Source organism: Pelobates fuscus, chromosome 8, assembly GCF_036172605.1.
Source record: "Pelobates fuscus isolate aPelFus1 chromosome 8, aPelFus1.pri, whole genome shotgun sequence".
Taxonomy (NCBI): Eukaryota; Metazoa; Chordata; class Amphibia; order Anura; family Pelobatidae; genus Pelobates; species Pelobates fuscus.
This window is the reverse complement of record NC_086324.1, coordinates 160988550-161006757: the sequence shown is the minus strand read 5'-3', so window position 1 is coordinate 161006757 and position 18208 is coordinate 160988550. Positions and strand designations below refer to the sequence as shown.

At 41.8% G+C, this 18208-nt stretch overlaps 1 protein-coding gene across 2 annotated transcripts in view; it reads right to left on the bottom strand.

Moving 5' to 3' along the window:
* Window positions 1-1548: 1548 nt before the first annotated feature.
* The window catches only part of GLIS2 (GLIS family zinc finger 2), a 37238-nt gene continuing 20578 nt past the window's right edge, over window positions 1549-18208 (bottom strand). Inside the window, exons 2-7 of one of the 2 annotated variants that reach the window (XM_063430566.1) lie at window positions 16908-17128; window positions 15827-15975; window positions 14774-14947; window positions 10257-10390; window positions 9634-9752; window positions 1549-8537 (exon numbers count right to left, since the gene is read on the bottom strand). In XM_063430566.1, coding sequence (XP_063286636.1) covers window positions 7804-8537; window positions 9634-9752; window positions 10257-10390; window positions 14774-14947; window positions 15827-15975; window positions 16908-17085 — 1488 coding nt within the window. In that variant the 5' untranslated portion in view covers window positions 17086-17128 and the 3' untranslated portion in view covers window positions 1549-7803. The remainder of the gene's footprint in view (window positions 8538-9633; window positions 9753-10256; window positions 10391-14773; window positions 14948-15826; window positions 15976-16907; window positions 17129-18208) is intronic. The other variant, XM_063430567.1, reaches the window with a different exon arrangement.

The window sequence follows — 18208 nt, the reverse complement described above, 5'->3', positions numbered from 1 at the left end:
CATCTATAAGTAGAGAACACATAATACCTTATGGAATTTGCATTGTAATTAAATTCTGAATTGTTCTGTTTTAACAAAGAAAATGTTCTTAGCATCGCGGTTGACTATTATATAGATTGACAGGGTTATTCAATAAAGTGTGAATTTTCAAGAATTAACTTGTTAAAGGGACACTATAGGCACCCAGGCCACTTTAGCTAATTGAAGTAGTTTGGGTGCTGTGACCCTTTTGCACCTAGTGCTACAATGTAAAACATTGCACTTCCAGAAAACTGCAATGTTTACATTGCAGCTCTAAGTCTGCCCTCTGTGGCTGTCTACCAGACAGCCACTGGGGGCGCTTCCGGAATGCTTTCCCATGGGGAGATCTAATGCGCGCGAGGCCATTGCTGCGCACGCGCATTAGGTCTCCCCTGCCGGCGTGGGCGGAGCCTGACCCAGTTCCGAGGGACATTGGTGCTGGATTCAGTGGCCCCTTCAGCCCCACGGGTGGGAGGCACTGCAAGAGCCTATAGTGCCAGGAAACAGTTTGTTTTAATAGCACTATAGAATCATTTTAAATACTAGGCCAAAATTACTTGTTAATGCAGGTCGCGGTTAGTTCTGCATCTTATGCAGGTTTGTTTATTAAAGGAACTCTAAAGGGTTGGAAACATAAAGCTGTAGTATTATCCTCCTCCCCCCTCTCTCCTCCCCCCCCCCCTCCCCCAGTAAACTTTAATAAAATAATGCATTTTAATTACCATTTCCAGCAGAGCATTGCATCCATCCCCTCCTCCCACCATGCCATTGCCTCCTCCACAACAGTCCAATCCAATGATCCTCATAGAGCAGCATTGGGGACCTGAAGTGCTGCGTGTGCATTGACAATCAGGAGAACAGCCAATAGTGGGTGGATTTACCCTACTGAACAGCCAATAGTGGGTGGATCTACCCTACTGAACAGCCAATAGTGGGTGGATTTACCCTACTGAACAGCCAATAGTGGGTGGATCTACCCTACTGAATTTGTCAATACACACTTTAGTAAATAACTGTGGTCTAGCTAACTACTTTACAAACTCACTAAAAACTGTACTGAGCATGGGATTCCAAAATCTAGACTAAAACACAAGTGTTGGAGTTTCTGGCCACAATGTTAAAACTATTATCTCTCTCCATATATTTAACTGATCTTTACACGTTTAGATCCACAACACAGAAAGCCATGAGCAGACGCTCATCTTATCCCCAAATCTTACTAATATGTCACTGTGTAGCACAATGTCTCACTTTGGCCTTCCGTCTGGTTGACAATGGATAATGGGAATTGTATTCCATTAAAATAGTCTCCTGTGTTAGAGGTGCCCTAGAAAGGATGGGACTTTATCCCTCAGCTGACGGAGGTACATTTATTTTTATGGCTTGTGCTAGAGGCTAACAGAGCAATGCATTGGGCACACATTTGGCATTGGAACGATTACATAATGCTCTCCTGTTTTCATTTAAAAAAAAAAAAATCCCCTGAAAGTGTGTGCAACAAAAAAAAAAACGCTAAAAACAAGTAGGCATGTTTAAAACCAATGTGTTTTTTTTATTATTTTCATTTTATTAGGATTTGTCAGTCATATAAACACTCCCAGTTCAGGGAAGCGTCTCGTTGACAGCTGGGCCCCTTGGCCGCACACAGGACAATCTCCGCGCTCAAGGGGCGGTCTCGTCATGACGCAGTCACACAGCTTTCTCTCCGTCTCACTCACACGTACAGTCTGTAGCGATCGCCAATGTGGGAGTTAAAACGCATTGGGGTGGGGGAACAAGGGGAGTTTAGTTATGATACAGAAGGCACTTCACATGGGTTGCCTGTAGAACATCACCCTCCGTAAAGCAACAATCCACTTGACCCTCTTAATTCCCCAAATTGAAGATCTTCCTAAAACTGATCTGGACTCTTTAATGGTTTTCTAATTATCCAGGGCCCATCGCCACAATATACTGCGGACCCTAATGTAAAGGAAAAGAGAAATGACCACCCCACAAGAAAACCAAACTGCCACTATTCCCGTGAACAATTCTCTTATCCCGGGGGCGATTGGCCTACTCCCGTGTGCAGTAAGAAATGGTCACACACGGGGAGACCATGAATGTATACACCAGGTCAATTGTGAACTACAGCAGCTCATCAAACACACAGCCACTCACACCGTCTGTTACATAGCTTGCACTTTGCCATCGGAGCCAGCAGATAGCCTCCTTCTTGCATACGTGGTAAATGAGTGATATATGGGGGAGTTTGATTGGTTTAAAAAAGAAAAAGAAAAAAAAAAAGCAATAATTCTGCATGCTCTCCGGAGAAGCGTTGGGAAGCAGCATTCGTTGCGGCAGAATGCTTTGTCGTATTGGGTCCAGAGAACAAACAGGAGGGAGGAAGGGGAGCTGCTTCTGTAGGTCACGGCATGTCGTACTAAGTTCCATAAGGGACCAACATAAGTGCAGGTTTTAAGGCAATGTCTGCTCCTGAGAAGCAGCTCTTCACACACACTCACCATTTTTACTGAATCGTATCTTCATATAAAGGTAAAACACGGAGTTTCAATACACCCCAATGAAAATCCGAGCAGCGACCTTCATTGGGAGACGGTCGTTATCGCACAGTACCTAGGTCGGAAATCTTAGCTAGATATAACGTATCGGTGATGGCTAAACTTTGACACGCTAGCTGTTGTGGACTACGGCTCTCACATTGTCATGAAGGTCTTAGACCACAACAACCGGAGAGCCACAAGTATACTGAGGTTTAGGAGGATAGTGCAGGTATACGGTAAGTACTATACTGCCCACTGGACAGAACCAACTTACCAGGTCACCCAAAATCAAGCTGTGATTTTACTGGTTTTGAAAATCAAAGCTCTCGTTATTTTTAGTCCAAACAGAATCTGTCATCCCACAAAAACAGCCATAATATCCAAACGGTGAGTGCAACAAACTTGGTCCGTTTTGGAATGTTGGTTGGAATCATCATCATAGAGAAACGTCGGAATTCAGAGAACAGAGAATATTAGAGAAAGAAAATGCAGTTTTGAAGATGCAGAGGAAACCTGATTGGTGAACAGGGAGAGAATGACATTTGCATTGTAAGGAACACTCTATAAGAGTTGGAGATTAATTACAAATAATGGGGAAAACAATATTGCATTAAATGGGTTGAAAAAAAATGCTGCCCCTTCTCCCAATGACAGGAATGGCGTTATACAATACTTCGCTTAGGGAGTGAAAAGTCATTTGTTTTTAGACCAAATTAGCCAAAATGAAAAACTCTCCACCATTTTTCCAGCTCAGCTAGTTTGGTCTAAATATTGCAACACCCTATTCAACATACTCCAACATATTCACTCCAATTTTTTTTTGTTTTTGGGGGGAGGCATTCTGGGAACATCTTATTGGCTGAAAACAATTCACCGCAGCCAGAAGGAAGCCCCAGTTTGACACATTAAACAGAATAGGAATTATTTAATAAACGGCGAATTGAGGGGGGGGGGGGGGAAATGCTGTAACTATAGCTGAGCGGTATCATTTGTTCCAAATCAATTATTTTAGCCTTTATTCTGCAATCTCATTTTTAATTCAATGCAGTCAATAAACTCCTTCAACTGAGAATTGACAGATATTTCTTGAAAACGCCACTCTGCTGGAGGTAAAAGCAGCAAGGTTTTTTAAATATTAAAAATAAATATGTGTATATATATATATATAATAATTTACTAATTTAGTCTTATATGAAAAAGCATCACAAGTATATATAATGTGTGTTAGAATGTTTTTATAATGGTGAAATGTTCACCTTTACAAATCACACTGGGTTCCATCAGTCTGGGAAAGCAATTATACCCTCCGCTCCTTGAGGAAGACGTATGAACTGGAATTTCTATTCCCAATATAACATTTGAATGGTTTAAAGAAACACTATAGGATCAGAAACACAAACATGTATTCCCGATCCTATAGTGTTAAAATCACAGTGTAGCACCCCTGACTCTGTAAATATAGTAAAATTGTATTCATGTCTGCAGGTGCAGGCTCTGCCCATGATCTGCCTCCTTGGCTGACATCTTTAGAAGTGCTGGTCTCAGCCATTCACAATGCTTTCCCATAGGAAAGCTTTGGATTGGCTGAGATTGCCAAAGAGGCTAGGTTGGGGAAAAGCCAAACTCTACCCTGGCTAATCAGCATTGCCTCATAGAGATGCACTGAATCAATGCATCTCTATGAGGAAAGCTCCGTGTCTCCTTTCAGAGGGTGGAGACACGATATGTCTGTCACACTGTGCAACACTGCCCCAGGAAGCACCTCTAGTAGCCATCTGAGGAATGGCCAGTGGAGTTATCCCTAGGCTGTAATGTAAACACTGCCTTTTCTCTGAAAAGACGGTGTTTACTGCAAAACGCCTGAAGGTAATGATTCTACTCACCAGAACAAATTCAATAAGCTATAGTTGTTCTGTTGTCTATAGTGCCCCTTTAAGCTTTTACTCACTATTCAGTAAATCCTGATATGGTAACACCTGGATTGCAAAAGACAGCTTTGTAGAGTCAATAGATACAGTATGTTTGGGTGGAGAGATTGCAAGTGGTTATTGTAAAAACCTAGTTGCCAGGTAATAGCTCATTGTTTAGTGAATAATCCCCTGATCTTATAGTTCCACCTGCATTGGATAGTACGTATAAATACCATTAACCCCTTAAGGACCAAAGATATTTCATGCCATCATGATAACCCTCCCTAAAGACGGTGTGTCAGTATGGAACGCCCGGCTTATTTATCATTTGTATATGCCTCTATTGTTAAACGAGAGCTGCAATTTATCTTGAAATAGCTATTTTGGTATATTAAAGGGAACACTAAAATCACACAGGCCACGTTCTCTCAATGAAGTGGTCTAGCTGATGTGATCCTTTAGTTTCAACCTTGCAAAGTAAAACTGAAGTTTTTTAGAAACTGCACTGTCTGCATTGCACCGGGTACACTGGCAGCCACTAGAGGAGCTGGCGCGGCACTGAGTAGACCTTTTTCATTTGACACGGAAGGCCCCATAGGAAAGCACCCATTCAATTCTCTCCTATGGGAAGCGTGACTCACTGTGCCCAGCGCTCGCCTTGCATCAGATCCTTAGTGCTCCTCTATGAGAAACATTGGATTGGACTAACTATGCAGAAGGCCAACGCCTCCGCCATGATCTCAAATGAGGAGAGGTAAGCAGCATCGAAGGAGCCTCGTCACTGAAAAAAGGAAATAGATCCTTTATTCTGTTTACTTTTATCACAAACACTGTAGGGGGTGGTTTGTTATGAAAGAATGTACATTAACACTTCTACATTATAATTGTAATTGTGGAGACTCCTTTTAAAGGGACACTCAACCCATAAAGAAGTTTAGCTTGTTTTATGTTTGAAGAGTGTGGTTTGTTTGTTTTTTGTGAGGTTTTTTTATGCAAAGTGCAGATATCAATAGAAATTGGCACTTTTATAAATGAACCTGGTTACACCCCCTTGACTCTCAAGCAGACAACTGGTCAAGTTACTTCCTGGTTTAGTTAGCTCAATGAGGCTAAACTCTTGCCCAGAGCACCTGCCTTACAAAGAATGCTCATTGAGCTACATTGGGAAATCTGTGATTGGACAGCCACAAAAAATCTGGGCGGGGTTAAAAGGTTGCAGACAAGAGATCTGCAACCATTGAAAGCTGTTTTTAGATATACCACCAATTTTAAAAAATACATTAAATGCCTTCATGATTTATTGGGGTATATCTGCTAATGAGCATTTTTTTTTAATTTGGCACTAGAGTGTCCCTTTAAGCAAATTAACTACTACCACTAAAAGTTGCAGTGTTTGTGTTGCCTATTTAAGAGGTAAATAGACAGCAAACAAACAGGCAAAACTGCAATATTATTCTACTCACAAGCTCTGCACACACAGTCAAACATGGTCTCAAACCCAGGCGCTAGAGGGCAAATATATGCGGACTACAATTCCCATGATGCACTACCAAGGCAGGTGTCATCAGACAAATGTGTCTTTTTTCTTTGACATGGCTGTAAACGCTTTTGAACTGGATTAGTGTGTCAGCATGGTGACTTCAGTACATTAAGCCGATGGGCTAGCTGAGCTTCGTGTGATTTGTAGTCTACAAACATTTGCTAATCTTATTATTTCACTTATTTATTCTAATGCAGTAGCCCTTTTGGGGTTTTCTCAGCCATTAATCTTATACATACGAGCACCCACAAATTTTATCGCTGCTGTCCTTAGTAACATTATTTTTATTATTATTACTATTTTATTATTTATATAGCGCCAGCAGATTCCCGTAGCGCTGTACAATGGGGTACATCTCCTGTGTTTCCAGACGCCTTTCCCAAGAAAAAACAGAGGTAAATGTGCTTTCCCAACCTGCAGAAAACCCTACAGGGGCTTATTCACTAAAAAACATATTGCAAAATTTCACTGTGACTATAGTCAAATTGGAGAGGTTTTTTTGAATCTTTATCTCTTGCCTAAATTTTCCAAGTAAGTATAGTCCCCTGCTATTGTGTGAAATACATTAAGTGCAATCAACTATGAACTCGATTTAATGTTTTTGGAGAATCTTTCAAATGATCCCAATCTGTTTTTCAAATGATTTATCTACAAACATTCCCCTAGACCAGGGGTCTTCAAACTGCGGCCCGCCAGATGTTTTGGACTACACCTCCCATGATGCTTTACCAGCATTATGGGTGTAAGAGCATTATGGGGGATGTAGTCCACAACATCTGGAGTGCCAAAGGTTGCCTATCCCTGCGGCCTAGACTTTAATGGTGATTTCTGTCGATAAATCATTTAAAATGTTTTTCTAACAGATTGTGAACATTTGAAAGCTTATCCAAAAATAGTAAATTGAGACCTATGTCATCCTTGAAAATTGTGTGAAAATGTGTTTCTCCATACAGGAATGATATTGTTTCAATTTGAACTTTAGTGGGTTAAAAAAAGAATGAGTATATACTGACTATGAAGAAGAATTCTGAGAGTTTTAAAGGGACAGCAGTAACATTAATAAGCAGTTCCGCAACAGACAGAAAGTTTGGCGAAGAATTAAAGCAAATGGATGAAACAAATTAACTCCACAACATCCACGCTCCACTCCCTCTTGTCGTATTGTAGTTCGCTCGAGCCGAACGTCTCCTGATTTATTGCTTTGCTCGGAAGGTGTTTTTTTTTTAAAAAAAAACCTTCTCTCGTAAATTTTCGGGAAACCAATATGGACTGCAGATCCTAAACATTACCAGGATTCAGAGACCTTCAGGCCTTCGTACACACACTCTAACATAGGTGCTCGATCCTGCCCCTGGTACAAAAAGCTGTTTATTGTACATTCCCCTTGCACGTTCTTCCTGTGGAGTTTTTACTCCTTTTTTCGTAATGGAATAAATGTTTGTTTGTTTTTCAGAGAATTTAGCATTCAACGTCTGCCGGTCTTTGGTCCCAATGCAAAGGGCAAGAAGCAAATCTGCATTAACAGCAAAAATATCTTAAAATCCATTCAGCCCTGTTGTGCGAGTTGTATGTCTGAAGGCAGAAACCAGCAAGTTTTCTCTGCAAATGGTCCGTGAATTGTTATCTGTAGAAGGAGGTCCATGGAAATAGAGCAGCAGGGAATGTACCTGGAAAATGTGTTGTGATGGGCAAATCTGCCCATCGACCAGGAGAAAAGGTCTCTGCTCTATGGTCAATGCAGGGCCATTGTAAAAGTTCAGTGGGCCTCAGGTGAAATAGTAAGGCCTTCTTAGTTGACCACTGCTGGTTTCAGTAACACAGAGCCCGGTGGAATGACCACCCATCCTGGCAGAAGAGGCTCTGAACCCATACTAGGGGAAAGATCTAACACACCACCAGGCAGAAAAGAAAGCCCATCTGCTGAACTAGGCCTTATTTTTGACCCTTCAGTCCTCTCGTTGCTATCTGACTTTTGACCTTTTGGGTGCTTTTCCATCTCCGCTTTGCTTGCTGCTACCAAGGAGACTAGAGGTAGGCCAAGGCCTGCCGCAGAGTATGCTTGGGAAAGGAGAGAGCCTTTAGCCAGGTTAAGGGGTGAGCCTGCCAATGTCAGCATGGGATTATGAAGCCCTGCCAAGGCTGATGCCACTCCACTGCATGCCAATGAGCTTAGGTCCAATGGCCCTGGTGCAAGTGGAATAGGCAAGGACTGGCTGCCAAAAATGGCCGCGGGATTGGGAATGATCAGTTGAGCACCATTGGCATAACCGCTGTCCCCAGATGTTGGCAGTTTTGGAGGCTGGTGAATCTTTAGCAGCTGCCGCTGCTGGTGTGAGATGAAATGACCATGGGCCTTAATATGTTTCCGTAGCGAGCTGGGGTCTGTGTAGCGTTTCTGACATCCTGGCATTTTGCAGTAATAGGGCTTGTCCACGTAGTGGGTGCGAGTATGCTTGAAGCGGTCACTTGAGTTGGAGTAACGTTTGTTGCAGCCCTCGTACGGGCACATATAAGGTTTTTCCCCTAGGATAAAAAAAACAGAGACAGTTGGTTTTTATATCATTCACACAAGCACACATCGATACCCTCCAATTCAACCAATTATAGAAACGTACTCAGTGGAACTAGGCCCATTTCATTCTGGCATTACAATAAGATATGGAATTAGGATGAGCGGGCAGTAAAAAAAAAACAAATATATATATATATATATATTTTAAAGGTCACATTTTGATATTATTGCATTGCTAATCTAAAGTTTACTATAATACAAAGTTGAGATATAAAACCTTTATTTAACAACACAATATGCCCGGTCTTTTATTACTGGCATGAAAATGTGCTAACTATCTTAAGTCATCGTCCTTTGTCGATCTGAAATGTACCAGCTGTCAAACCAAAAATAAAGAATAAATTAAAAAAAACTTGATTTAGCTTCTCCTAGGCATTATGGGAGATACAGAGCTGCATCAGACATTAATCTTCTTAAACATATCTTTTTAGGTAAATTTAAGATATTTTTGTGGAAGAGCACCTTCTAAACTACTATGCCATATATCATCTTCAAGTGGGTGAGAACACAATTTATCACCGAAAGATCTGTATTGGAGAGACTGGAATATTTTCCAAAATGCTGTTATACCGAGCCTACTCTGCTGCAGGCCTCAGCCTACTTCAAGTTAGGTTTATATTTAGGAATTTCTTAATAGTAAATTTTAGGAGCCCATAAAGATAATTACAAATTAAATAATTTTACAGGTGTCTGTCTTCATTTTTTTAAATCCAAGAACTCCCCTTTCCTAAAGATTTATTATTTTATTGCTTTTTTCCCCAAACGCTAGGCAGACTGAGTACACCAACAGACTCTTCCCAGCCAGATAAACCATGTGATCTCAGACACAGATTTTATTATACATGCTAATGGGCACTGCATGAACAGTGCTGCCCTCTAGACTGTAGCCTATATTTAGGGAAGGAGAGAAATAAATCCATTAATCAAGGTGGTTCATTTAATCTTATTTTTTTATTAGTGAAATACAACTTTTTCCCTGCAGGATCCAAATCATTAACTAAATGACATGTTCAGTTAGACATGTTGTCTCTGGCAGTGGGCACTGACCTGTGTGGGAGCGATTGTGAATCTTTAAGTTCTCCAGCCGTGAAAAGCTCTTGTGACAGGTGGGACAGCAATGTGGCCTCTCATTGGTATGAGTTCGGATGTGGATTAACATCTTATACCTGGCAATAAAAAAGGACAGATTCTGCAAAGATGACTCATTTAATTCTCCACAAAATCTCTAACAGCCCCACCTCCCTTCTACTAAAAGATGGATCAATATTTATTGGTGATTTGCAATTCTAATATTGTTGGACTACATTTTCCAAAATGTTCTGCCAGTCTACCCACCCAACATCTATCTGTTGTATTTATCTATCATTTTAACCTATTACCTATCTAATGTATCTGTGATAGTCAGCCATTAACTATCCACACTTTCATACACATATTAGCGATCTGTTTATCTATTTGTCTGCCCTATCTATTTAATCCACCTATTACATCTCTGTCCACCCATCTGTCCGCCTGCAGCCCATCCATCAATCTGTGGATTAATTCATCCCTCCATTCTACATTCAATTTATATTGTGTTATAACAATTCATAAAACATTGTAAATTAACATATTGTTCTGGCCTCACAGATGGTGTATAAAACACTCAAATGATTTTCATGCCACGTTACCTGGCGTTGAAACCCCGCCCTCGACGGGCACAGCCCTCCCAATGGCAGCAGTATCCAGAATCCTTCTCCGGTTTGACATGGAAGTCATTCACGTGGTCGACCAATTCCTGCAGCAGCTCAAAGAGTCGGTTACACTGCAAGAGCAGAGACCACAGAGTGAGGACGTTAACAGAAAGGGGATCTGGATTGGGGTAACACACACAAAGAGAAGGGGAGGATATGGGAAATCTGGGGGTAACACACACAGAGAAGGGGAGGGTAGGGGGGATATGGGAGTAACACACACAGAGAATGGGGATAGGGGGGATATGGGGGTAACACACACAGAGAAGGGGAGGATATAGGAAATCTGGGGGTAACACACACAGAGAAGGGGAGGATAGGGGAAATCTGGGGGTAACACAAACATAGAATGGGGATAGGGGGGTAACACACACAGAGAATGGGGATACAGGGAATATGGGGGTAACACACACAGAGAAGGGGAGGATAGGGGAAATTTGGGGGTAATACACACAGAGAAGGGGAATAGGGGGATCGATGGAAAAAATCAAATGGGGGTGAAGATTTAGAGGGTAATAGACAGACTTGGGGCAAGTGATAGAAACAGAGTGCAGGCAGGGTAGATCTATCAGAAGACAGTTATAGCATAATAGAGGACATAATACTGAACGAGTAACGTTATAGAGGACATAATACTGAACGAGTAATGTTATAGAGGACATAATACCGAACGAGTAACGTTATAGAGGACATAATACTGAACGAGTAATGTTATAGAGGACATAATACTGAACAAGTAACGTTATAGAGGACATAATACCGAACGAGTAACGTTACAGAGGAAATAATACTGAACGAGTTATGTTATAAAGGACATAATACCGAACGAGTAACGTTATAGAGGACATAATACTGAACAAGTAATGTTATAGAGGACATTATACTGAACGAGTAACGTTACAGAGGACATAATACTGAACGAGTTATGTTATAAAGGACATAATACCGAACGAGTAAAGTTATAGAGGACATAATACTGAACGAGTAATGTTATAGAGGACACAGGACTGAACCAGTAACGTTATAGAGGACATAATACTGAACGAGTAATGTTATAGAGTACACAGGACTGAACCAGTAACGTTATAGAGGACATAATACTGAACGAGTAATGTTATAGAGGACACAGGACTGAACCAGTAACGTTATAGAGGACATAATACTGAACGAGTAATGTTATAGAGCGCACAGGACTGAACGAGTGACGTTATAGAGGACATAATACCGAACGAGTGACGTTATAGACGACATGGGATTGAACTAGTAATGTTATAGAGGACATAATACCGAACGAGTGACATTATAGAGGACACAGGACTGAACCAGTAAGGTTATAGAGGACATAATACTGAACGAGTAATGTTATAGAGGACATAATACTGAACAAGTAGCATTATAGAGGACATAATACTGAACGAGTAATGTTATGGAGGACATAATAACAAAAGAGTAACATTATAGAGGACATAAAACTGAACGAGTAATGTTATAAAGGACATGATACCAAACGAGTAACGTTATAGAAGACACAATACTGAATGAGTAACGCTATAGAGGACACAGGAGTAAATGTGTAATGTTACAGAGAACATAATACTGAACAAGTGACGTTATAGAGGACATAATACTGAACGAGTGACGTTATAAAAGACATAATACTGAACGAGTGACGTTATAGAGGACATAATACTGAACGAGTGACGTTATAGAAGACATAATACCGAACGAGTGACGTTATAGAAGACATAATACCGAACGAGTGACGTTATAGAGGACATAATACCGAACCAGTAACATTATAGAGGACATAATACTGAACGAGGGACGTTATAGACGACATAATACTGAACAAGTAACGTTACAGAGGACACAGGACTGATCTAGCAACAGTATAGAGGACATAGGACTGAACGAGTAACGTTTTAGAGGACATAATACTGAACGGGTAACATTACAGAAGGCATAATATTGAACAACTAACATTAAAGAGGACACAGGACTGAATGAGTAACACAAGAGAGGACATAATACTGAATAGGTAAAGTTATAGAGGACATAGGACTAGACGAGAAACGTTATAGAGGACATAATACTGAACAAGTAATGTTAAATATAGGACATAATACTGATTGAGTAACATTATGTAGGACATAATACAGAGAGATTAAACTTATAGAAGACATAATACACAGAGGACATAATACTGAACGAGTAATGTTATAGAGGACATAATAGAGAGTAGCAGTAATATAGGAAGTAACACAGACAGAGTGTAGGGGTAATACAAGAAGTAATACTGAGGAAGTAGGGGTAATACAGGAAATACTAGTGAGGAAGTAGGGGTAATAAAGGAAGTAATGCTCAGAGTATGGGTAATTAGGTAAGAAATAAAGACCAAACGAAACCTGTAAAACACATAAGTACCGTATATACTCGAGTATAAGCCGACCCGAATATAAGCCGAGGCCCCTAATTTTACCCCAAAAAACTGGGAAAACTTATTGACTCGAGTATAAGACTAGGGTGGAAAATGCAGCAGCTACTGGTAAATTTCTAAATAAAATTAGATCCTAAAAAAGTTATATTAACTGAATATTTATTTACAGTGTTTATAATGAATGCAGTGTGTGTGTGTGTGTGTGTGTATGAATGCAGTGTGTATATGAATGCTGTGTGTGTATGCAGTGTGTATATAATGAATGGAGTGCAGTGCGTGTATATGAGTGCAGTGCGTGTATATGAGTGCAGTGTGTGTATAATGAATGCAGTGCAGTGTGTGTATGAGTGCAGTGCAGTGTGTGTATATGAGTGCAGTGTGTGAGTGCAGTGTGTATGTAATGAATGCAGTGTGTATGTATTAGTGCAGTGTGTGTATGAATGCAGTGTGTATATAATGAATGGAGTGCAGTGTGTGTATATGAGTGCAGTGTGTATATGAGTGCAGTGTGTGTGTATATATAATGAATGCAGTGCAGTGTGTGTATGAATGCAGTGTGTATATAATGAATGGAGTGCAGTGTGTGTGTATATGAGTGCAGTGTGTATATGAGTGCAGTGTGTGTGTATGAGTGCAGTGTGTATGCAGTGTGTTTATAATGAATGCAGTGCAGTGTGTGTGTATATGAGTGCAGTGTGTATATAATGAATGCAGTGCAGTGTGTGTATGAGTGCAGTGTGAATGCAGTGTGTGTATGTGTGTATGTATGAATGCAGTGTGTATGCCGTGTGTCTATGAATGCAGTGTGTATATATAATGAATGCAGTGCAGTGTGTGTATGAGTGTGTGTATGAATGCAGTGTGTGTGAGTGCAGTGTGTGTGTGTGTGTGAGTGCAGAGCATTGGTGGGGGTGGGCATTTTATTAATTATTATTATTCAATTATTACTGTAATATATATATTTTTTAATGTTGTTATTATTTTTTTTTATTATTATTATTTTTTTAATATTATTTTTTAAATTTATTTTTTCGTCCCCCCTCCCTGCTTGTTAGCTGGCCAGGGAGGGGGGCTCTCACTCCCTGGTGGTCCAGTGGATGGGCTGTAGGAGGGGGGCTGTCAAGTAGCTGTAACTTACCTTCACCGCAGCTCCTGTCAGCTCCCTTCTCTCTCCTCCGTCCGTGCAGCTCCCAGGTCAGCTTCCTCTGCAACTCTCGCGGCCGCGCGGAGCGTTGCCACGGTAACCCGTGGCAACGCTCTGACCCCGCGGCTCTCGCGAGAGTTGCAGAGGAAGCTAACCTGGGAGCTGCACGGACGGAGGAGAGAGAAGGGAGCTGACAGGAGCTGCGGTGAAGGTAAGTTACAGCTTCCTGACAGCCCCCGGTCCTTGTCTGTATTATGGCAATGAAAATTGCCATAATACAGACAACTGACTCGAGTATAAGACGAGTGAGTGTTTTTCAGCACAAAAAATGTGCTGAAAAACTCGTCTTATACTCGAGTATATACGGTAATTACACTGAAGTGACCGGAGAGGATGTCAGAGAAAATAATCCATATAGAAACATAGAATGTGACGGCAGATAAGAAGCATTCGGCTCATCTAGTCTGCCCAATTTTATAAATACTTTAATTAGTCCCTGGCCTCATCTGATAGTTAGGATAGCCTTATGCCTATCCCACACATGCTTAAACTCCTTCACTGTGTTAACCTCTACCACTTCAGCTGGAAGGCTATTACATGCATCCACTACCCTCTCAGTAAAGTAATACTTCCTGATATTATTTTTAAACCTTTGCCCCTCTAATTTAAGACTATGTCCTCTTGTTGTGTCAAATTGTTATAAGTATGGTGTGAGATCACATGGAAAGGAGACTGAGAAAGAAAGGACAGGATATAGCAGAACGGAGATGGGATGGAGGGCCTGAAGGAGAGGAATCTGGACTTGCTGGGAGAATGAGAAGGTTGAGTTTTGTAAGTCTAGTGGCCATGGATTCGGAAGGAAGTGCATCTTACCTTTGCCCACTGACACACCAGCTGTTTCTGTTCGGTGTACTCCAGGGAGAGGCGCTTTTCTTTGGGAGGCGATAGGAACATGGAGGGAGGCAGCTGGAGTCCAGAGCTGAGCGGCAAGTAGAACTGGAAGGGACTTGGAGCGGTGTCCCCCACACAACGCAGCGACTGAGCGTCCTGGGGGAACAGGAGCATTCAATGTAAGGGATACACACAGGATTTAATGTCAGGGAGGGATTTAAAACGGAAGTGGGTTCACTGTTAACAGTAAGAGAATATTACAGTCTTTTTTAGGGAACATGGTTTAATACAGGGACATACAATAGGCAGATCCCCAGTTATGCTAAACTACAACTCCCATGATCCTTTGCCAGCCTATCTTTTGGTCAGTCTTGGTTTATAATTTAGAGATGTTTATATTGCAATTAGGCAGCACCCTGCTTCTAGTATGTTTGAGGATTGTTATATTATGTTCAGTTTCTGAGATCAGTGTTTGTCAATGTTAAGTGACATCGTCAACTAGCTTTCCATATTTAAATTTTTTATTTAAGGTGAAGGAGCTACTGGTGCCTACTGGTTTTCATGGTGATTGCCCCACTTTAAGAATTATGCTTCATTTTTGATGCTTTGATAAATCTCTGCATTGTGTCTGGTGACTGTGCATGTAGCATCTACATCCACCTGCGGCCATATTGGAGGTGGCAAACATGATCAGGTAAGAATATCATTTAATCTATAAGTTTGCTGATGGTTGTACCAGCACAATGTATATTTAACAGAAGGACACCTTCTCAGCCACGTGTTTTATGCATGACAGTGCTGTAATAAGCCTCGAGGGATGAGCCCAACACTAACACCCAGTGATATCATCACATTGGCTTTCCAAACACATCTGTCGCACTCAGGCCCTCCCTCACAAACAGCAAAACTGGCCCACAGAAATTCAATAAAATACACTCACAGCTATCTCTCAACCATGGCTGTTTTTTTTACTGAATAACCCCCTCGGGTCTTGCCTCTAAAATTTGAGATCAATACATCAAAGCTGACTCTCACCAGAGGAGTGTCTACTCCACCCACCCTTTCCGGAGACAGAGATGCACGGCTTGGGGAGTCCATTCCAGAAAGTGGGGAAAGACTGAGGTCCACCACTGGAGGAGATGAGAAAGGTGGACTGTCCTCTTCTCGAAACCGAGGCAGGAACCCTGTTGTGAATAAAATGGAGAGCCTATTAACCAGAGAACTGCAATGGAAGAAGACCACGAGTGGGGGTGAAGAGGGGGACATATATACCTTATGGGATTGCCTAGCCAATTAAGGAAAATTCAGCAACTATTGGTTGGTCAATCTGGGGTTAGGCCAAACAATCCATTAGAGCAGATACCATTGACCTTTGACACTACAACTGTTATGCACCTCGTTCCCAAGAAGCTAAGCCAGCCAAATAGTAAAAAGGGTCCATAGCAGGCGAACTGCCACAGATCAGGCATCACAGTATTAGAACGAAGGTGCGAAGAAAAGATAGAGATGAAAGTTGGCACACAACGTAGGTGGTACCCAAAGACTATACAAGTTGGGCTTCTCTACCTGTAGTGTCTGTATGGCCGGACCGAACATATATGACCTGTGTACAACCTGCATATTTGCTATTAGTGTAAGGTCCTGCAGAATTCTAATGACATGACGGTGTTCTGTAGAACTAGTATTTCTGGTATACAGTTCAAAACACAATCAGAAGTAACATTCTATTGATGTTTGTGGTGACTGCTCCACTTGGACCGAGCATTGCTCTTTAAACAATGACCCCACTGTAACTAGGACTACCACAGCTTTGTGTTGGGGGTTGAGGGTATCGCTCTCTGTGGCCACTCATATCATGCTGAAAAAAGTCAGGCATGGAGTCGGACAGGGCACCCCTAATTAATATTATTATTATTACTGGTATTTATATAGTGCCAGCATATTCCGTAGCACTTTATAATATTATCAAAGGGGGAGATTAAACAATAAATGAGACAATTACAAAAACTTACAGGAACAATAGGTTGAAGAGGGCCCTGCTCAAACGATCTTACAGTCTAATGGCATACAACGCTGATGTATAGTGATCAAAGTGGCACGCCGGGCATGTAGGTACCTGGAGGGGGTGAGGAGCAGACTGGTGTGATAACAGTGGTCCCATCATCCCGGATCATCAGTTCATGGTGAACAGAGCGTTTCCTGTTGCTGCCACCATTCCGCTCTCGTTTCTCTCGTGCTGCCCGCAGCTTAGAGATACTGAGTTTGAGATCTAATGGTTCGTCCAGGGAGTGCATGATCAACGTTTGCACCAGGGGCCCCCACCGATGGATGGACGGTCTGGGTAGAGAGCATAAAGAGACAGTTACAAAAAAAAGGTTTGCATAGCATTGCTTGTTTAACCCTTTCAGTGCAAGTGTTATACTGTTACCACCCATACCCGGGCCAATGCTCTGCAGACACGGGTTCTACTACAGCCAAGTCCACAAGCAGTGAAAAGGTTAATTGGCTGAATGTCTGTGGCAGTGAAAGGGTGATTCTGATTGCCACGTGTGGTTTCCTGAAGGGTAAGGGGGAGCATGGGAGTCCCCACCATGGGATGTTAAAACACTGTCGTCCCCCCTCCTTTGAGATTTTGAGAGAGGGAGGGTCACCCAGTTAGTGCCATGTGGGGATAAAGGCGTGCCCCCCACCCCTCCCACACCACCCCCTATCCTGGGCATAACGCCAGCCACGACCAGACAGTGAGGAATGTTAGAAGGCCTGGGAGCGCTGTGCAGGGGAGAGAGAGAATAGATGGGGGGGAGATAGACAGAGGTTCTAAAAGAGAATGATCCAATGTATTGGAGGGGAGGGATGCAGAGGGGTGAGAGGCTGGTGAGGCTGGGGGAGTCTGATAAGATAAGGGATTGATAAAGAACAAAACAAGGGAACTGTGGGTTGAATGCTAGAGGGAAAGGAGGAAATAATAAAAGATTCAGTGGAAAAGAACAGCAAGAGAAACAGAAAATAGGAAGACAGGGTGTTCCCGGAATGTAAAAACTGGAAACAGGCGAGGAGATTGGATACAGAAACACACACACACACACACACACACATATATATCTGAACATGCATATTATAGTCCTGCACACACACATTATACACCTACACACACACATTATATATTATTATTTTATTATTTATATAGCGCCAGCAAATTCCATAGCGCTGTACAATGGGTGGACTAACAGACACGTAATTGTAACCAGACAAATGGACGCACAGGAACAGAGGGGGTGAGGGCCCTGCTACCAACACAAACACACACATTGTATACCTACACACACACACACACACACACACACACATCATATACCTACCTACACAAAGACACACATTGTATACCTACACACACACACACACAAACACCCACATCAT